This window comes from Leptonychotes weddellii, chromosome 10, assembly GCF_054177405.1.
Source record: "Leptonychotes weddellii isolate Sample4059 chromosome 10, ASM5417740v2, whole genome shotgun sequence".
NCBI lineage: Eukaryota > Metazoa > Chordata > Mammalia > Carnivora > Phocidae > Leptonychotes > Leptonychotes weddellii.
This window is the reverse complement of record NC_138378.1, coordinates 40,617,647-40,638,177: the sequence shown is the minus strand read 5'-3', so window position 1 is coordinate 40,638,177 and position 20,531 is coordinate 40,617,647. Positions and strand designations below refer to the sequence as shown.

The 20,531-nt window shown below is 44.9% G+C and overlaps 1 protein-coding gene across 1 annotated transcript; it reads left to right on the top strand.

Moving 5' to 3' along the window:
• The first annotated feature begins 283 nt into the window (after nt 1-283).
• Nucleotides 284-19,947, top strand: LOC145723654 (centrosomal protein kizuna-like). The gene is made up of 4 exons (XM_081831994.1): nt 284-4,524; nt 7,255-7,351; nt 17,336-17,379; nt 19,745-19,947. Exons 1-4 carry the CDS (start codon nt 4,497-4,499, stop codon nt 19,846-19,848), a joined length of 273 nt encoding a protein of 90 aa, XP_081688120.1. The 5' UTR covers nt 284-4,496; the 3' UTR covers nt 19,849-19,947.
• Nucleotides 19,948-20,531: the final 584 nt, after the last annotated feature.

Here is a 20,531-nt window from a genome sequence, read left to right as displayed (position 1 = left end):
AAAAAAGAAAACAAAAGGCAACTTACTAAAAAAAAAAAATACAGGGAAGAATTATAAGACATTTGAAATAAAAATTTGCATCTTTTAAAAAAAAAAAAAGTCCTTATCACAGGAGGGCGCCTGGGTGGCTCAGTTGGTTAAGCGACTGCCTTCGGCTCAAGTCATGATCCTGGAGTCCCGGGATCAAGTCCCGCATCGGGCTCCCTGCTCAGCGGGGAGTCTGCTTCTCCCTCTGACCCTCCCCCATCTCATGCTCTCTCTCTCTCTCATTCTCTCTCTCAAATAAATAAATAAATAAAATCTTAAAAAAAAAAGTCCTTATCACAGGAAAAAAAATGTAACTATTAAGATGATGGATGGTAACTAGACTTACTGTGGTGATCATTTTACAGTGCATACAAATACTGAATCATTATGTGGTACACTTGAAACTAATATGATGTTGTATGTCAATTATACCTCAATTTAAAAAAAGAAGAAGGAAAGGAAACCAGAATAGAAAGTATGTAGAACATGGAAATGGCTGATCTTTCCAGAGTAGTAAAATGGTCCCTTGCTGCTAAGAGTGAACTCACTTCACATTTCTCCCTTGCTAGACTTAGACCAGTAACAATATTAGTACTGTTTAATATTTGGATGGAACATTTAATCCCCCCAAATCTGAAATTACCTTTCAACTACTAGCTTGCCATTTTTCACAAAAACCCTATCCTAAAAATAAAAGGCACATGTCTTTCTGGTCTCTGAGAAGCAGGAAAGCCAGCCCACTGGAGTGAAATGATTTACCTTAAGATAATAGACGAGAGGAACCCCAATCCCAGCCTCCAGCTGCCAGGAGCCTCTGTGTTTTGTTGTTGTTAAATGTCTGTCTTCGCTATCTCTTCCTTGACCAATTAAGTGTAATTGAATGCAGAAATAGCATAGGGTCATTACACTCTGGACTTAGATCTTAAAAGCTGGAAAGTTTTTATAAACTTGTTGTAAATCCAGTTGTCTAATGGGATCTATATGAAGTTAGCTATGTCTGTATGCCCTTCTCCCACAAAATACTGTATAACTAGTGTGCTTGTAGTAGTTCACTCCACCATCTTTGTAAGCTAATGACATTGTGAGTCACCCATTTATATCTTAATTTTTAATCATGTCAGTTCTTGAATGGGTATCTCCTTAGCCTGCTGATTTCTTTTTCTTTCTAAAGAAAGTGGGTGGAGAAATTAATTTAGATGTTTGTTTGCAATAAAAAGAATTCATTTAAAAAAAAAAAAGTACATTTCCCCCTCCTTTACAATGATGTTTTACCTACTTAGAATCCGGAGGCTCTGTCTTTGATTTTGTTAATATCTCCCCTCTCCCCAAATAACCTTACAACAAGTCTGAAGTAATAATGGACATTAGAATTAATTGGAGAGTATTATGATGCCATCCTATTGGAGCCACCCTAGGACAATGAGACTAATCTACAGCAAAAAATGCTTTCCGTCCCAGGCCAGCATGCATGCATGTGCGCGCACATACACACACATACACCCAGGACACACAACAGTACTTTCCCATTCTGCATGCACTGCATCTGGTGTTTTCTGTATTAAATTTTTCACAAATCTGGTTCCAATGCACCAAACTGATTTCACAATCCAACAGTGTTTAAAAATGTTGCCTTAGAATTTATTATTTTCAGAGTTAAGAGTCCTTGATCTGTACATATTTTAATTATGTATCATTTAGCATTCTAAAATATGCTCATTTTCAATACTTATTTTTATCTTGATTGATTCTCAGTAGGGCAAGAGAATTTATATTCTTCAGTGTAATGGTAGTTTTAATCCAGTAATAAGGGGCTCATGGTTAAGTTCTTAAATGGAGCCAGCAAACACAGGAATGCAGCTCCTGGTGCTGACAGCAGGAATCCTTTTATTTTTGTGGCCACGTTGAAGATACAGCCGTGGATCCTGTTTTGTTATGTCTGTGCTATTGGTTTCATTCAGGTATCCTGGAGACTTGAGGTGATAGGGAAGATTGTGTCACTCCGGTCCTTTATGTAGTTTTTATTTGCCGCTGTTCCCAGTAGTCTTCCCGCATTAACTTGTGGCAGACTTGATTAAAAGCCCCGCAGGGCCCCCTGGCCTGTAGATCTGGGTGTCAGGTCTGTGCTCCTGCTGATCCCTCTGGGGCACCTGGCTTTGCTCCATCCCTACAATAAGCCTAGGTTTGATTTTCTCAGCTGCAGGCGTCTGCGCACATCCTGTGGCAGCTGGTCTTCCTGGCCCTCCTGCCCTCACCCAGCCTTTCCTCGGCCCTCGCTGCCCGCCAGAGCCAGGAGTGTCCTGGAGGGACTGGGAAACCAAAGCAATCAGTGCTGTCTCTTGGATTCGTTCCTCTAGTGGCTTCTGTGAGGCCCAGAGAAGAGAGAAACCATTTTACTAGGATGTGGAGCCTTACCCACAGCCCCACTCAAAATAATGACTGGGATTTGGCCACTTCATGAAGATAAACTACAACTTGTCTTCGAGTCTTGAAACCTGGGTTCAACTAAATTGTTTTTTGTTTGTTTTCAGAATTTCTAAAAAGTGACGTTCAAAAAATAATTTGCATGCATTTGAAAGTGTTAACATTATAGGAAGAATTTAAGAAACTTCTCTCTGGGTCGTAGAATATTCTGTATTGGGGCGCCTGGGTGGCTCAGTCGGTTAAGCATCTGCCTTCGGCTCACATCATGATCCCAGAGTCCCAGGAGTGAGCCCCACATTGGGCTCCCTCGTTAGTGGGGAGTCTGCTTCTCCCTCTGCCCCTCACCCCCTCACCCCGCTCTCTCATGCTCTCTCTCACTCTCTCTCTCAAATAAATAAAATCTTAAAAAAAAGAATATTCTGTATTTCTGTGCCTTTTTTCCACAACTGAAACGATAATAATTTATCAGTATCATCAACTATCCAGTCAGTGTTTTAATGTTTTTTACAGTTTTTTTTCTTTAGTCAGTAGCCAGACTGTGCCACCACACTGCATTTGGTCTGGGTGACCAGATAAGTCACTATCCAAACAAGGAAACATTTGGTAACAAAAGGGAATTCTATTCATAGTTATACTGGGACAACAGGCTTAAACCTGCATCGTCATGGACAAATTGGGATGTCTGGTCACTCTACTTTTTTTTTTAACTGTGATAAAAAATACATAACATTAAATTTACCATCTTAAGTTAAGTGTACAGTTCAGTAGTGTTCAATACATTCACATTGTTGTGCAGCAGCTCTCTGAAACTTTGTCATCTTGCAGAACTGAACTACTATACCCACTAAACACTGATTTCCCCCTTCCCCTTCACCCCTGACCTTAGTGACCACCTTTCCACTTTGTTTCTTTCATTTTGACTACTTTCAATACTTCATATAAGCAGAATCATATAGTATTTGTTCTTTTGTGACTGCTTATTTCACTTAGCCTCATGCCCTCAAGGTTCATCTATGTTGTAGCATGTTGTCGGGATTTCCTTCTTTTTAAAGACTGCTTAATACTCAGTTTTATGTTTATGCTGCATTTTTTTTATCATCTGTTGGTGGACATTTGGGTTCCTTCTATTTCTTGGCTATTGTGGATAATGCTGCAGTGAACATGGGTGTGCCAGTATCTCTTCAAGACCCTGCTTTCAATTCTTTTGGATATATATTCAGAAGTAGGATTGCTGGCTCATGTGGCAGTTCTATATGTAATTTGTTGAGGAACCTCTGTAGTGTTTTCCAGAATGGCGGCACCATTCTAACACTCCCACCTGTAGTGCACACAGTTCCAACTTTTCTGCATCTTTTCCAACTCTTGTTATTTTCTGTTCTTTTGGTAGTAGCCATGCTGAGGGTCGGATGTGATTATCTCATTGTGATTTTCATTTCCATTTCCCTAATGATTAGTGATTTTGAGCATCTTTTCTTGTGTTTATTGAGCATTTGTATGTCTTCTTTGGAGAAAGGTCTGCTCAAGTTCTTTCCCCACCTTTTCACTGGGTCATTTGTTGGAGGTGGTGGTGGTGGAGATGGTGTCAAGTTGTAGAAGTTCCTTATATATTCTGGATATTAACCGCTAGTCAAATATGTTATTTCAATCATTTTCTCCCATTCTGTAGGTTGCCTTTTCACTCTGTTCATTTTTTCCTTTGACATGCAACAGTTTGTAAGTCTGTTTGAGGCCTATTTGTCTATTTTTAATTTTGTCAACTAGGTTACTAGTATCATCCAAGAAATCATTGCCAAGTCCAATGTCCTGAAACTTTTCTGCTATGTTTTCTTCCAGGGATTTAATAGTCTTAGGTCTTGTGTTTAAGTCTGTAATCCATTTCGAATTGATTTTTGTGTGGTGTAAGGCAAGGGTCCAAATTCATTCTTTTGCATGTGGATATCCAGTTATCTGTGTCTTTTTTTAAATCTGTAGAAACAAAAGCCTACCAGTTGCTGAAGCAGTCTACCCTTCAGGATAATATAAATCACACTGAAGACAGATTCCAAAAGATGGATGTTTCTGTGTTACAACTGTCAGGTAAGCAGGGCATATTCAGCACTCAAAGCCAGTGTCCAGGGGACTTCGGGTGGCAGCCGGTGCTGTGTTCAGGCAAGGGCGGTCATCCTTTGAAGGTTTCTGGGGATTGCTCTGTAACAAGCTGTCACCAGGTCAGACTAAACCAGTACTTTTTCAGTTCTTAATGAACAACAGTTTGGAAGTCTTCCCTCCTGGGTATGTGCTGGCCCCCAGCATGGCAACGGCCCAAACAGAACCCTCGGATTCTACCTGGTATGTCGTGATAGTAACCTGTCACTAAGTACCACTGGAAACACCCCAAATTCCTTCCCTTCTCTACATCTCCCAGTTCCTTAATCATCAATGGGAGCATCATGCGAGGCTACCTTCTCTCCCCAGAATGTTGGGGGACTTGGGGTTCTTTAAATGAAAATACTCTAAATCGCAGTAAAGCTGAATTTTAAGCTTAAATATAGTTCCTTCAACCTAGAATTTTTGTTGGAACTGTAATTTTCTTTGTTTTCATACATTCTGTTACTGTATTTTTATTGTTTTCAGTGGTCTTTCTCTTATTACACCTTTTTTTTTAGTGTGAGTCACCTCAGCTCCCTTTGTGAAAGTAAATGCACCGATGTATGCTTTAATGACTTTCTTATTTTTACATAAACCACCATGTCATAATTTCACCTACTGGAATAGTGATTTTTTTTTAAAATCACGTAATTCCCAGTCCATATCCAGATTTCCCAGTTGTCTCATGAGACCTTTTTTTGAGGGACGTACTTATGGTGTATCAGATTTCACTGTCTGTCTTTGGAGAGCTGTTTCCTAGATAATATTAGTGCTAGAATCAGTTGCTGCAAAGCTCAGTTATTTTGGTTGTTTTGAGGATTCAGTAAGTCACTGCAGGTTAAATGCCCAGCATAGCGCCTCTTAGAGAAAAGTGTTCTGAGAGCGGTGGTGGTGGTGATCTCATCTCCACAAACATGAGACCATGCAGTCTGTTGCTGTAGAAAGCAGGGCCTCTGCCCCGGTGGAGGTCTTCAGCACTTTGGAAAGATACAGCACTTGTGAGCCCTCAACTGGGCTTTTCATCGCCTTCTTCACATTTGAGTCACAGAATTAGAGTCCAGAGGGATCTTAGAAAGTATTTCTCTAACCCCTCATTTTACAAATGGGGTCCCAAGAGAGAGAGGCCTCTCTCAGAGCCGTAGAGCCCATCAGCAGACACACACGTTTGGAAGGTGATTCCATAAGTCTGTTTGTGGTAAGTATATTTGCGATAGTTCATTGGACAGGCCCAAAGGATTAGTAAATTCGACATAAGTTATAGTCCCTTGGCTGTATATCGAACGGCTTGGTACTGTTAATATAGTAATAACTAATATATTTGTTGATTAATTATCTATTCATAAGTGAAGTGATAGGTTGTATTGTCAGGCACCCTCATTCAGTCTCCTCGCTCTACCCTCAAAATGACGCTGTGTGCTTTGCAAGATTCCAGATTTTCTAGCACTGGGATCACAGAAGCCCTTCTCATGGTCCTGGCTGACACTGTAGTTAGATGCTACTTCTAATATTTATTTTACTGTTGGTTACAATTACTTTTTCACGTTCACGCCCACTCTAATCCCAGGGACTTCTCTGAGCTCCAAAGAAAAGCAGGAAGTGGCTGGGAGGGCAGAAGGAAATGGAAGCCATGCACCCGTGTTAGACCTCACAGGCTTGTTACAGGTAGCAGGAGGGGTGTGCATCCTGAACTCGGGAGCCCCCCCTACATCTAATTGTGGAAGAAGTGCAGATTTCAGTTACTTTTTGTGTCAGATGACTTAGGCTGTGTCTCTGGACCTGTCACTAAGACAAGCCACTTCAACCTTGTGCCTTCATTTTCACGTCTGAAAGACCTTGTCGTGCTAAGCATGTGGGGACTCTCTTCGGGTGAATGTGGATACCTTGTTAAGAGCATCACTTCACTGTGGAGGTTCTGTGAGGTGAGCAGGCTACAGGTCAGAAACTTGGCCAGTGCCTTTCCGAGCGATGCCTGTGCACTCTCCATCTGTGACACCAGTGACCACCAGTTCGGAATCAGACTGGTAGCCAACACATCCAAGGGCGCCCAGGAGGTGGGGGTCAGGCCTGCCCTGTGGGGACAGTCTAGTTCCCCCTCTCCAGGGAAGAGGTGGATTGTGCATCTTTCCCCATCAACCTTGTCAGGCTGGTTAAAGAGTGGCCTTGATAGCTTTCAATGGCGGTTCATTCTCCTTCACAAGATGGAAAAAAGAGGATTTGGCAGAGATGTAACTATCACCCTGGGGTGTCAGTGACTTCTGAGACCTGGTTCCCAGCACCCATCGTTTTGGTGACCTCTCACTGCCCGTGTCCATGTGTTACAACAAGGTGGATTATTAGTGCTTAGTGCCAGGGGAGAGACCATACATGTGCACGTGTGTCTTGGTCATTTAAAACAGAGCTCTTTGAGTGATTTTTACTTTTTGTGGCTTCTGTGTGTCTCAGGAACACACACACACCCCGCCACACACACACACACACACACACACAAACTTCCTTTCAGCTTTCTGCCAACATGTTGTCCCTTGCCTCAGAAGCTCCCTTGCCTTCTGTGGCTTGAACAGCGTCTTCCCCCGTCGACGTTTGTTCCACCAAAGTTGTCGTGCGGCCGCTGCGCCATTCAGTGCATTTCTTCGCTGCGTGGCGGCCAGCACTCACACTCCACGTTTGTGCTTCTCACAGGTCTGAACATTGGCAGCGGGACATTCAAGACAAAGACAGCTAACAAAATCGCTTCGGAGGCTAGTTTTTCATCGAGCGAAGGAAGTCCTTTGTCAAGGTAAAGTCGTGAAAGCCTTTCTGGACAGCGGCGACAAGATGAGAAATGTCACTCCGTAATGAATGAAACTCTGGCTGCGTATTATTTTGTTGTGTGACTCGAGGGAAGGTTACGGTTTGGGTTTCTGTTGATCTGAAATAACAGTTGAAACTTCAGTCTACCTTTGAAAATATTTGCACCAGAGCCAAGCATTGTTTTGCAGCTGTTGTTTCGTTGGTTTAAGACTCAATTGACACCTCAGTGAACCACAAATTAGCGTCTACAGCTGCTCGCGGTAGGGCTGCTTAGAGACCACACAATGGAGGGTGTCGGAAAAGGGCAGAGAGAAAACATCGGGCCTTAAAAGAAATAAAGTGGCCTGTTTCTTCTTCCTGAGGTGGCTGACATACATACTGGCAACTGCTGGGGATTTGTTTTCGTATTCCTCTTTTTCACCAAGCCTTTGGGCTGGGTTACCCTTTCCTTTCCTGCGACTTCCCTGCTTATTGACCAGAAAGAACAAAATTTATCCTTTCACATCTGTGGAAACTGTAGCCCTTCTTGTAAGTTTTCCAGGCAACAATAAGCGAGTTGGTGAGTTGTGTGCTGGATTTGTCATCGACATGAAATACTGACTGTGCAGTGGTGTTGGGTCAAAAAGAATTTATCAATGGGAATAGAAGCAGTTGTCTGAGGAGATACCTACCCGTTTTGGCTTCGGGCTGCATGTTGCTTAAAACCGCACAAATTTCCTTTTGTGATAACAGTTCTCATTAAAGCGATGCCCTTTAGATGATTGCATTACTTTTGAATGAGCTTCTTACCCTGATGAAATTTTAAAACAGAAACTCTACATTTCTAATGTCGCATATAGTGTCCCATAAGACAAAGTGATTTGATCTAGAAATCTAGTATTTTTAAAATGCAAGAAAAAAAAATCCTGCTTTCACTTTTATTTTGAAAAACATTGTAATATTTTTAGGACTCGGAATATCTTAAAATGAGATTGATTTTCTAAAATTAGATTGTTTAGAAACCTGGCAAGTTCAATTTTAGAAAATCACTCACATAGTTCTCAGAAATTAGCATCTGTAATACCTGGGTTTTCATCCATGTTTTTGAAGGAAGTGGGAGGAAATGAATCATGGGACAGGAAGAGTGCTAAAGGGTTATGTTTTTTGGATTATACTGTAAATTCAAGTTCTGGGTCTTCTAAGGGTAGTGAATTTAATACTTTAAATTTAAATTTAATACTTTAAAGGTAGTGAATTCTACAGGTAGTTTCGGGGCTTCCTCTTATCATTTGGCTTAATAACACATCCTGTAGTTGTTAAAGATAGTTAGAAGTGCTCTTTTCCATTATATCTTAGGGGCACGAAAAAGCTCAATTCTTCTTTACCTTGTCTTTATAGGTAGGTATACGTGCTTGAGGCAGTTTTAAAATACATTTAGAAAGCAGCTGGGCCCCAAGAACATTTCCTCAGGCTTGTGTCTGTATTTCACTAAATTCACACTGTCTTCCCCCTTCATTCCGAGTCAAGGACCTATCGTTCCTGCATGAAATTAATTTTCTAAATAAATTACAAGTCATCTCATCACCCCCTTTAAGAAGGAAAAAAAAAAAAAAGGTCTTCAAGGAACCTTTGGTTCTAGACCCTTGATGATAATCCAGTGATGAAAAGGCCTGGGCGTTGAGTGTGTGGGTTTGGCGTGCTGTTTGTCATGGTGTGGTTCCTGTGCTGGGTTTGGTGGTGTTAGTGTAGCACCCTGGGCTTTGGAGGGCTCTGGGTTTGCTGTTTGTGCCTGGATTCACTGAAATTTCTTAGAGGCTTACATTTACGGATCCCACTTACTGCAGTCACTCCTCGTGCTTTATTGCTTTTACAAGTGGTCTCGAAACCCAGTACTTCAGAATAAACATAACAGTGCAGTGCTGCTGTAGCACTTTTAAAAATTCTTCTATGCTCTATTTTGTCAGTGAGCTGATGAGCAACCTCAAAAAAAAAAAAAAAAAAAGACCCTGCTGGACCTTAAAAAAAAAAAAAAGGGCTTCCTCTGATGTCCTAGAGACAATAATTATGATGTGCTAGTTAAGCCCAAACTACAGCTGAGGGATTTTACTTTAAAGCAGCGGCTTGGGTGCAAAAATGCATTTATAGCTCTTTGTCTGCACCTCATTATGTGTGGGCCTGATTCATTAAGTAATTGGTTTGCAGTTGTTTACATGAGTATTAAGGCCTTCTTTTCAGCCGCCTTTGAGAGATACATTGTGCAAATGTTGCCTGTGATGAATGCAGAATGAGGGCCAGAGGGTCCGTCCTATTGGCTAAACAGTGCACTCTGTTGAAAAGCCAGAGAAAGGGATTGGGTGCTGCTTTGCATAGCAATGACTTTCTTAATAAGCGTTACAGATTAATACACACAAGCTATAAAAGATGCAAAGAGATACTCTTAGCACATTTATACATGCTCATTTCATTGTGATGGTGGTGTGATCCGGGTGCTTTCATATTCCGTTTTTCAGAGCAGCAGCTTCAGTGCATGAGCCGTAATAGAATCCGATGTTTATTGTATTATAAATCACGGGCAAGTAGGCAGATCGGCAACAGTTTATTATTAAAGATTCTTTCAGTGTAAATCTTTTTCTACCATTGTATTTGCTTCAGCAAAATCATTTTGTGGTTGAGTGGGGATGAAAGGCATAATGTACGAAGGAGTGAGTCCTAATAGGAAGCCGTTCTCCAAGTAAAGACCACTTGTTCCCTTTTGTTCAGGGGTGCATGCCAGAGCTTCCTCTCCTCTGCAAACATTGTCTCGCTTTACCTTCCCCAGGAAGTGGTTTTCATGCTCCCGGATCCATTTATTCAACGGAAAGTATATTTTAACAACCTGCCATGTAACTTCAGTTTACTGGCTGGATCAAGATAACATTTTATGGAAAGAAAAGGATGTGTGCTTGCAGCATAATTGTCTGGGGGAAAGGTAGCAGAAGTCACCCAGGGACGGCACCCTGGCAGGGCCGCTGTGGGTGGCATTCTGTGTCCACCCTGCAGTCACAGGCGTGGCCAGTGGAGGGCGCCAAGCTGCAGCTGATGCTCTGGTGAGGACCGTGGTATCTCTCTTCTTGCCTGGTCACTGTGCCATTTTCCCTTGGGATAATACAAAGATCACAAGGAATTGGTACCAGTGAAATAAAAATGCAGTTTTCTTGGAAGTCCTTTAGGTTCTCCTATTAAAGCCCCCATTCTCCGTCTCTGGCTAAACAAATCTGCATTCTCCTTAAATGCTATTGGATAAGCAGCTGCCTAAATATCCTACATGTTTCTCCTCACAAACTCACATACTTTATTTTTTCTACACAGAGCATGGAAGAACAGTCACTTACTTGACTAGCTGAGTTAACAAGTTGACCCCAGGCAGCTAAAAAAAAATGGCATTTGCTGCAGGGTGCCTGGCTAACCATCAGGGGGCGCTCAGACTTTGTCAAATTAAAACTGTGTTGGCCTTCAGTCTGCTCTTAAAACTTAAAATTAGTATTTACAGAGATTTGTTGGCATACTCGTGGGTTTTTTTTTTCCTTTCTGAATTATTTTATGCCTTCTATTTTTCAGAAATATATGTCTCTTCTGAGGAAAATTCTAGCTGAAGATGCTATTTGAGACATTTTAATACTGATTCTAGCTAGCAATCAAATCATTAAAAATTAGAATTCAGAGTTTAGAGACCACATCTTCTCATTAGATAGTTATTTTCAGTCTTAGATTAAGAGCCTTGAACTGGAAGGGCACGTCCTACTAGGAGCCCCTCCTCATTGTCCCCAACACCATAGACCCTGCCCTTGGCAGGATCCTAAGAGTCTCATTGCCGGACTCCACTAACATGACCTCGAAGTCACAATAACTTAGGTAGTTTGCTAACAGGCTGTGGACACTTTTTTTCCTTTAAAACAATGATATTGACCATGAGGTTGAGAGTCATTGTGTTACTATTAGGACATCCCCCAGGTCTGTTTTCCAGATTCCTCCTCCCACAGGGCCAAGAATTGAGTGTCTGACACCCTAGCCTGACTGTTGCACGTCTGCTGCTGAACCCTCAAGGGTTCCCATTGCCCACACCCCCACTCAAGCACTGCGTGTCCTTTTGTCTGCAGTGCCCCCCAGCCTGCTCCCCCATATCCCTGTGCCCATTGGACAGCCTCATGTCATGCCTTCATACAACCTGCTGGGTCATGTGCCCCAGCTTCTAGTCCTGCTCTTTTGCCAGAATGCTTCTGCCCCCACTCTTTCACCTGGCCAATGCCTACTAGACTGTCAAGGCTTAACTATTAACCTTCTAAAAGCTTCCTAAGAGGATCTGGTCATACACCCGTTCTGTGGCCCCATGGCTATTTCTAGCATCATCTGTAGCATAGGGGTGGTAGCCATTTGCAGGTACCTTGCCCCCACTGTGAGCTCCTCAATGGGGCATGGGGGGCTTTTCTCGGTCACCAGTGCTCAATAACCATTGGACTTGCTGAGTGAATGAACATCTGTATACAGCTCCACCGTTCACTCAAGCATTTGCCTTAGATGCCCTCACCTCTGGGCAGCATCACATAACCCAGACGCAGGGAATCATGCACTCCACGAAGGTCTCTGCACGAGCTTGTGGAAGAGGGAAGGCTGGGGGCACATGCACGTTTCCCAAGGGAGACTCTTGCAGTCAACTTTGACTGCATGCGCTCTGCTCACACACTCTGCATTTGGCTTCCAGGGAGCACACTGGGTGTACACACTTAGAGTGCCTTCCTGCAGTCCTTGCCTGACTGCCATCCTGTCTGTTGGGGAAAGGATGTCTGGCTCCTGGCCCTGAATTTGACAAGGGCTTGTGGGCTCTTCGCACATATTGGGGGCCTGGATGTTGCCCCCTAATTCTGCTGCCATCAATTCTCAGCCCACCCTGCAGTTGCCTTCTTTGGCTTGTGTCACAGTTCTTATCATGGTGTCTGTCTCCCCACTGGAGCATGAGAGGCCCAGGCAGAATCAAATGTGTCCTGTTTGTTGCTGCGGCCACAGCACAGAGCTGATGTGTGGTGTCATCTGTGTGGGATTTATGAGAGAGTGAACGAGTGAGTGAGCCAACGAATGAACAACCCATTGCAGATGAGATGCTCGGCCCACCTGCATGTGCCAGGCCCGCCAGAGGCAGTCTCTTCCCCCAGGCCTCCTGCCCCATTAGGCTCCTCGAGGAGGAGACTCCATTCATCTCAGGCCTGCTTCCTTTCAGTCTGTCCGCAGACTTTCCCCTTCCTTGGTCACTGTGCCAGAGGACCTGTCACCTCCGCTTAGACCCTGTGACTGCACATCACTAAACCAAGCACATGCCCTTGTTCACCGGAAAGTTGCGACCCTGTGGCAGGGCCACTCCCCGAGGCCTGCCGTACCCAGGCTGTTGAGCACGATTGTCTCGAAGCTTACCAGGACACTGCAAGGAAGGCAGAAAATGGATGCTCAGAGAAGTAGGGAACTTGCCCAGGGCCTCACAGGGAGTGGAGTTGAGCACGGGGAGTAGAGGCTGTCTGGCCCCAGAGTTGACACTCTCCCATCAGCAGTCCCGCACTGGGACAGGGACCAGCTGTCCCAACCTAGGTTCTCCCCACCCTGCTGTGTGCCCACTTCTCACCGGTTCCTGTGGGGACAGGTGTTTGCAACGTGTGCCTTTGGGAAGTGTCAGTGCGCTGGGAGGAGCTCTGTCCCACTTCTGCCCCTCCATCTGCCGGTTCTGTGAGTCTTGGGACACATCCCTCACTCAGCCTCTCTGGGCCCCACCACCCAGACAGTGAAAGTGCTGGATTGATAATCCATAAACGCTCTGCTATAATTTCATAATAGATTTCCTAGAAACTCATAGGTTTTCCATGTTTCATTTTTGTCTCTACTTGTTGGTTCCACAAAGCAAAACTTCATGTTTACAATAGGTCTTATCATCTATCTGTGTTGATGTTGACTGTGTTGACTAAGTAACTGTTTCTAGCTATGTTAGCCTTTTGCTTCTATAAAATGAACATTTGACACACATAATTTCAGCTATTTCTTTAACACTCCGTGTCGCCATGGTTGCATACGTAGGTGTCAGGCGCTGCTCTTAGACTAGAACCTGGTAAGACCCTGGCCAACCTTAACTTCTTAAGTTCAGCAAGGATGAGCACAGAGTTGTCCTAATCTGGTTTATCAATGGCAGGGAAATTTATAAACAATTACTGAAATGCCTTATAAAATAAGACAACGTGATGGACAGACAGAGGGAAGCTATGTGATAAAGCCAATATGGCAACAGGTAAACAATTGAGCATGCCCTTCATGGGTACATGGTGTTCACTGTATAGCTAAGGGGAGAAATTGCCAAACTACTGGGAAATTCTGCAGAATTTAGAAGTAAAGTCTAAAGTCAACTTCTAGGGAAAAAAGTCAAGTCTGCTATTTTGGATTCTAAGAGTTACCCATGAAAGACCGTGCAGGGGAAAGGCAGGCCCTTCAGTGGGCTGCAACTATGGCACACATCACCCATGCAACAGGCTTGGTGCACTGTGGCCCCAGGGCCAAGTTCGGGCCTGGCCACTGCGTGATCCCGTACAGCCAGCAAGCTGAGAGTGGTTTTTACATTTTTAAGTGGTTGGGGGAAATCCAAAGAAGAATAATGTTGCATGAAAGTCCTATGAAATTCAAATTGTAGTGCCTGTCGGTGAGGTTGAACTGTAATACAGCCTCGTCTACCAATTTACACATTGACCATGGCTGTTGTCATGCCACAACCACAGAAGCGAGCAGTTGTGACTGAGACGATAGGGCCCACAATGCCCAAGCCATTTGCTCTCTGGCTCTTTACAGCAAACCTCTGCCAACCTGGGCTTGATAAGATGGAAATGTTCCTTGCCTGCTCTCGGGAAAGATGAAGCAGTCAGATTCCAAGCACGTGTGATGGACTGTGGTGACCCTCTCTCATGGCCTATAAGACTAACTCTTCCATTTCTTACGCTTTCCGAAGTGAAGAATTTTTTTTCTCTTATTTGCTGTAGTAGCTAAACAAGTTGGCTATGTCCAGTATTCCAGCGAAAGTTCTCCCACCATGCCCATTGGCCTCATCTGAGCTTTACACATTAGGTGCAGCTTCGAAAGAACTGTTGACCCGAAGAATTGTGTGTGTGATTCAAATCAAATTTGGGGTGGGTTTCCCACAGGGAAAAATAATTGCCCCAAAGATGTGGGGATGGAGTAAGAAACACCTGGAAGCATAATCCACCTTTCTCAGTGGGTGAACTACACATGTTTAGTTCTGCAACATATTTCTTGCACATTTCCAGTAAGAAACGTGAACAACCTGATTCTGAAGTTCCATAAGTAGAAACCTGCAAATCAAATACTGTGTCAGCAAATATTGGTCAGGCATCTTTAAGCAGGGCCCTGCTCTTGGTGAGGTTCCTCTTTCATTCTGTACATAATCCCTGAGCACCCTTGCAAAGCACTGGGTCACCCAGGTGAGCCGAAACAGGTATGGTCGCTCACGGAGCTCACACTCTAGAGGGGGAGTGATCACACATGTGTTAGTTACACAGATGCATGTGAAATGGCAACTGGGATGAGGACTCAGTGGTGGCGGTGGGGGAGGGGAGGGATGGGGAGGCTGTAGCAGAAGGACCCAGCCAAGTCTGGGGATCAGCCTTGGAGGTGCTATTCAGGATTTAGTTTTTTTTGCCAAGAAACAATGGGAAGGCATCAAGGGGCTTTAGCGAGGAAGTGGAGTGATCAGGTTTGTGTTTCGACAATTTCACTCTTGCTTCCGAGTGGAAAATGGAGCATAGGGGACATGGTGTTTGTGGCATCACCAGCTAGGGGCTGTTACAAATTCCAGGCAAGAGATGCTGGTGTAGTTGGCTGGTAGCGGCAGTGCAGAGGGAAGAGCAAGGACTTCAGGAAGTACTGGGAGGTACATTGGCGGGACCTAGGGGCTGATTGGGTGCAGGAGGGCACAGGAGTGGAAAGGGTTGGGGAGGGAGCAGAGGGTCCAGGTGCCGTTGGCTGATACAGGAGGGGCCTGGCCTGGCAGGGGAAGGGAACCACACTGGAGAGATTGTGAATTTGGTCGTGGATGGGCATGTTGACCACAAGGCACTTTGGAGGCAGCCAAGTAGAGCTAAGCTAGCACATGAGCACTGGCCATGTTTCTGGAGCTCAGAGAAGTGGCCGGGGCCGTCGGGATCTGGCCTGTGCTCACCGGCTACCACATCCCACCACATCCTCCTCCTCCATCCCGGCCTGTGAGGTCCGCTCCAGCTTTCAGTGCAGAATCCAGGAGGTGCCCTGCCTTCTCAGGGATCCTGCAGCCACCCATCACCCACCCTGTGCTCCCAGTTCTCCCAGCCCTTGGCGCTTTTGCCCATTCCCCCTGCAGCTCTCATTACTTGGACTACAGCTGGAAAATTACTGCTCTCTGTACCCCACCAGCATTGTCACAATCCGCCTCTGCCCCTGGCATCTGGACCAGTGTCCTCATGAAATGGGAAATAGGTAAACAGTAGACAGACAACCCAGTAGTTGCATTTAGTGTGTGTTCGTGGGGGGGCGGCTAGGACTTCATGTCGGATGGACCCATGTGGGTGGCGGCCACCTTCCCTGCCGCCTCCAGGACTGCTGGTCAGTCAGCGCCAGGCTCTCTCCAGTGGCCGTGGGGCTGCCCCCTCTGCGTGGGGAAATAGCCGCAGGCTGCTAGGTGGTCGTGGCAGAGCATGAAACAGGCGCCAAGTTTAAAGGAAGCATTGACAGATATTGAGCCTAGAAAAATGATACCTGAGTGGAACTTGTTTTACAAGAAAAAAAAAAAAACCAAACCCATAAATTACGGCAGATATGGCAAACAGCAGGTTTTTAAGCCATACGTTAGCCATGGGGAGGGAGAAGATGAGTTCACAGGGTTTCCTATGTCAAGAGGACCAGGATCCTGGCCAGAGCAGGAACTGTGCACATTGGGGTCTGTCTGTTCTTCATTCTACTCATCTAAAAGGCTGGATGGAATCTGTTTTAATGAAATAATCTGTAAATGTGAATGCCAGCAAATACCTTGGCAGGAGCACGTTGCTAGGTATTAGATGCCGTAGATGCTAGCATTTTGTGCATGGGATACCCAGAAGCCTACACATCGGTGTCCAGGATACTTGTGTTTTTCTCCACCATGCCTTAGTATATTTATTTAAGCATGCTGAGAGTTTATTCTGAACTCCCTTGTTAAGCTGTTAAGGATTGCCATCACTGGCTTGACAGAGATGAGTCTTAACTTCCTCACCAGCTTCTCCTTGTGTTCCCTCCTGGATTCTCTACTTCAAGTATTTTACTTGCAGCTTGTCTCAAAGTGCCAAAGCTTTGCCCGTTTGTGTTTTTGAGAGGGTTGTTGACGGGAGGTCAGTGCTCTGCCTCACTGACCATGTGCTTGTTGTCCAGCACTGCGGGCGGCACCCACAGGGAGCAGTCTGACCCAGTCTCTGCAGAGCCAGCAGGGAACACACTCAGGAACCCTGTGATGCTGTCACAATAGGGACCCACCCACCAAAGCATCAGCAAATACCTCCGGCCGCTGCAGTCCCTACATTTTCTTCTTGCTCTTAAGACTTGGGGAGTACGGGGGCGGGGGGGACGCCTGGGTGGCTCAGATGGTTAAGTGTCTGCCTTCGGCTCAGGTCCTGATCCCAGCCCCACGTCCCCACGTCGGGCTCCCAGCTCAGCAGGGAGTCTGCTTCTCCGTCTCCTTCTGCCGCTCCCCCTGCTCGTGCTCTGTCTCTCTCTCTCTCTCTCTGTATCTCTCTGTCTCAAATGAATAAATAAAATCTTTAAAAGAAAGAAAAGACTTGGGGAACACGCATAAAATGCCTGGCCCTTCAGTGTACCGCATATGCTTCTTTGCTGATGTGCTCATTGTAAAAATATCACTCTGTTCGTCACATTTTTTCAGGACTTAGGCTATTTCTTTGTTTTTCAGGCATGAAAATGAAAAGAAATTAACTACCAATTTAGAGTTTAAAGGTAAGAGAATTCATTTTGTGTTTTAACGGAGAGTTGTTGAGGACCTTTTATTTGTTTTCTGCACCCTCATGTAAGGGCTGTGATGGTGCCTATGATCACAGGGGGCCCCTGCAGCTCCCCCCGGGGTGGTGTGGTCTCTGAGGGGATTGGAGGGCTGCTCGAGGCACCATTCTTCAGTGACAGGGCTGGGACCTGACAACACACAGGGGTGCCTCAGGCCATGTGGCTTAGCATTCTAATTTGCAAGTATGAATTTGCAGGGTATCCTGGCCTCCACATCCAACTGATTGCCAACAGTGGTATATTCTACCTATGAAATGTTTTTTGCCTCTGTCCCCGACCTCACAGCTAATGCCCCACAAGTACCCACTGCTCATGACAGGACAGGGCTCCTTGACTGGTTTCCTCACATCCAGCCCCTCCCCAAGTCCTGATTGCCCTCCACCTGGCCACCAGCATCTAAAACTTCATTGAACCTTCTTACCATCCTGGTGAAAAATTGCTAATGCCCCCCACTAGGTGCAGGATAGGGTCTATAACTTTCTCCCTTTGTGGTCTGGCCTTTCCCTTCTTTCCAGCTCAGTTCCTTCCAAGGTCTTGTCCTCTTCGGGTTGAGTCACAAGCAGCTTTTTCCAAATATAGGCATACCTCAGAGATATTGCAGATTCGGTTCCAGACCACTGCAATAAAGCCAAATAAAAGTTTTGTTCTCCCAGTGCCTATAAAAGTTGTGTTTACACTATACTGTAGTCCCTTAAGTGTACAGCAGCATTATGTATAAAAAAAAAATGTTAATTAACATTAATTAATTTAAAATGCATTAATTTAAAAATTATTAAACACTTTATTGCTAAAAGATGCTAACCGTCATCTGAGCTTTCAATGAGTCATAATCACTGATCACAGGTCACTGTATGAAATATAATAACAACAGAAAAGCTTGGAATAATGAGGAAATTACCAAAATGTGACACAGAGACACAAGGTGAGCAATTACTGTTGGAAAAATGGTGCCAATAGACTTGCCTGATGTAGGGTTGCCACAGATCTTCCAGTTGTAAAAAACACAATCTCTGCGAAGCACAGGAAAATGAGGTGTGCCTGGACACCACACTTGCACCTCTGTGCCTTTGCTCATGCTGTTCCTTCCCTTTTCCTTAGCACCGTGAGCTCCTATTCAGCTTTGAAGCCCCAGCTCACAGGGAGAATTTCCTCCACCTTGCATGCCAACACTGTGGCATGTCCCCTGCAGAGCTTGGGCTCGTTCTACTTCTGTCAGCCTAGACCCCCTCCCTAGTGGGCTGTGATCGAGAGCATGGGTGTGAGTCTGACAACCTGGGTGGGACTGGTAGCTTGAACATCCACTAATGCTGTGATTGGGGCCAGTCTCCGCCTGTTTGCTCAGTAGATGGAGGCATTCCCAGGTTGGTACAAGGATGAAATGGGCTGGATATAAGAAGTCATCACAGAATGGCAGGCAGTGAGTGCCAAGGAGATATTGGTGGTCATGGAGATGGTCAGTGTAGCAGACTGTGTCCCCCCACATCCCGTCCGGCCGCCTTGGCGATCACAGGGCATCTCGGGCGCTCCTGTGGCCTTCAGCGGGGACAGGCAGCTCTGCACATCTGTCTCAGGGCTTTTTCTGGCCACGGGAGCAGGCCCAGCCCCCAGGGACAGGGAGTAGATGCCCTGCTTGAGAATAACCCTCAACCAATGAGAAATGGAAGTTGGTCAGTGAATAACCCCACCTCCTTACTTTTTGTTGGGACAGTTTGAGGAGAGTTCTGAGTCTCTCAGAGGGTGCCCTACAGGACTGAGCCACCTTGTCCACTGCCCGCCCCCTCGTGAACACACCCTCTCTTGGCTTCCTCTCTTCTGCATTGCTCTTCCAGCCCCTCCCATTGTTCCCAGGATCACCTCCCAAGTAACCGTGTGCACTCACGGCCTGGTCTCAGCACACACCTCACTGCTCTTCTTCCCCCGTGCCTTCTCTTTTCCCCTCTGCTCTTGTGGAGACCAGAGGGGATCGAAGTGCCAGAGCGGCTGAGCTGAGGCGGGCCCAGGCCTGATGAAACCCCCAGCTGACCCTTCCGTGGTAATCCTGGCCTTAAAGCCCCATCCTACAGTAAGGAGCTGGGCACAACAAAAAGGGAAGGAAATATTCTGCAGTGTTTTCCATAAAAAACACTGAAATGTGTGAATTTGTGCAGTACTGACACACATTCCAGATGCATCTGTCAGGTTCATCCCTCGGTGTCCCTGGTAGGCCTTTTGCAGGCCAGTGCTCTGATTAACCTGTCCGGCTGATGAAGCCCAGCTGTTCAGATGGAGAGATGTTAAATAGCTGCCTGGTTTTCTCTTCCAGCCTTCTGGTGTGAGTCTGATGACAGTAACTCAGAAATTGAAGCTGCATTACGTCCTAGAAACCACAACACATCCACCGATGATTTTGATGATTTTTATGACTAATAAGCAGTAACAACTGTTGGAAATAAAGTCATCAAACAAACTAAAACCCTGTGTTCATATGTGATACCCTAAATAAACGTGTCTTTTTAAGCTTTCTAATTGTTTGATGGGAAAACTTGGGACCGCATTGCTATTGAGGTGAAATTTTGTGGCGTAAACATAAACTAGCATATTCATTTGAAGTGCTATCAAAAAGCAAAGTGATGAATGCAGTGCCCATCAAAATTCAAGTTGGTTTCTTTGTGGAAATTGACAAGGTGATCCTAAAATTCATATGGAAATCCAAGGAAACTAGAATAGCTAAAACAGTCTTGAAAAAGAACACCAGAGTTGGAGTACTCACACTTCCCAATTTTGAAACTTACTTAAAAACTGTAGTAATTGAGACAGTGTGGGACTGGAATAGACATAAAGATCAATGAAATATCGATTTATATATAATCTAGATAATCCAGAAATAAATCCTCACATATATGGTCACTTAATTTTTGACAAAGGCATCAAATCATTCAGTGGGAAGAAAATGATCTTTTCCACAAAGGGTGGTGGGACCACTGGATAGCCACCTGCAAATGAATGAAGTTCACACTGTATACAAAATTAACTCAAAATGGATCAAGACCTAAATGTAAGAGCTAAACTATAAAACTCTTAGAAGAAAACATAGGTGTAAATCTTTGTGA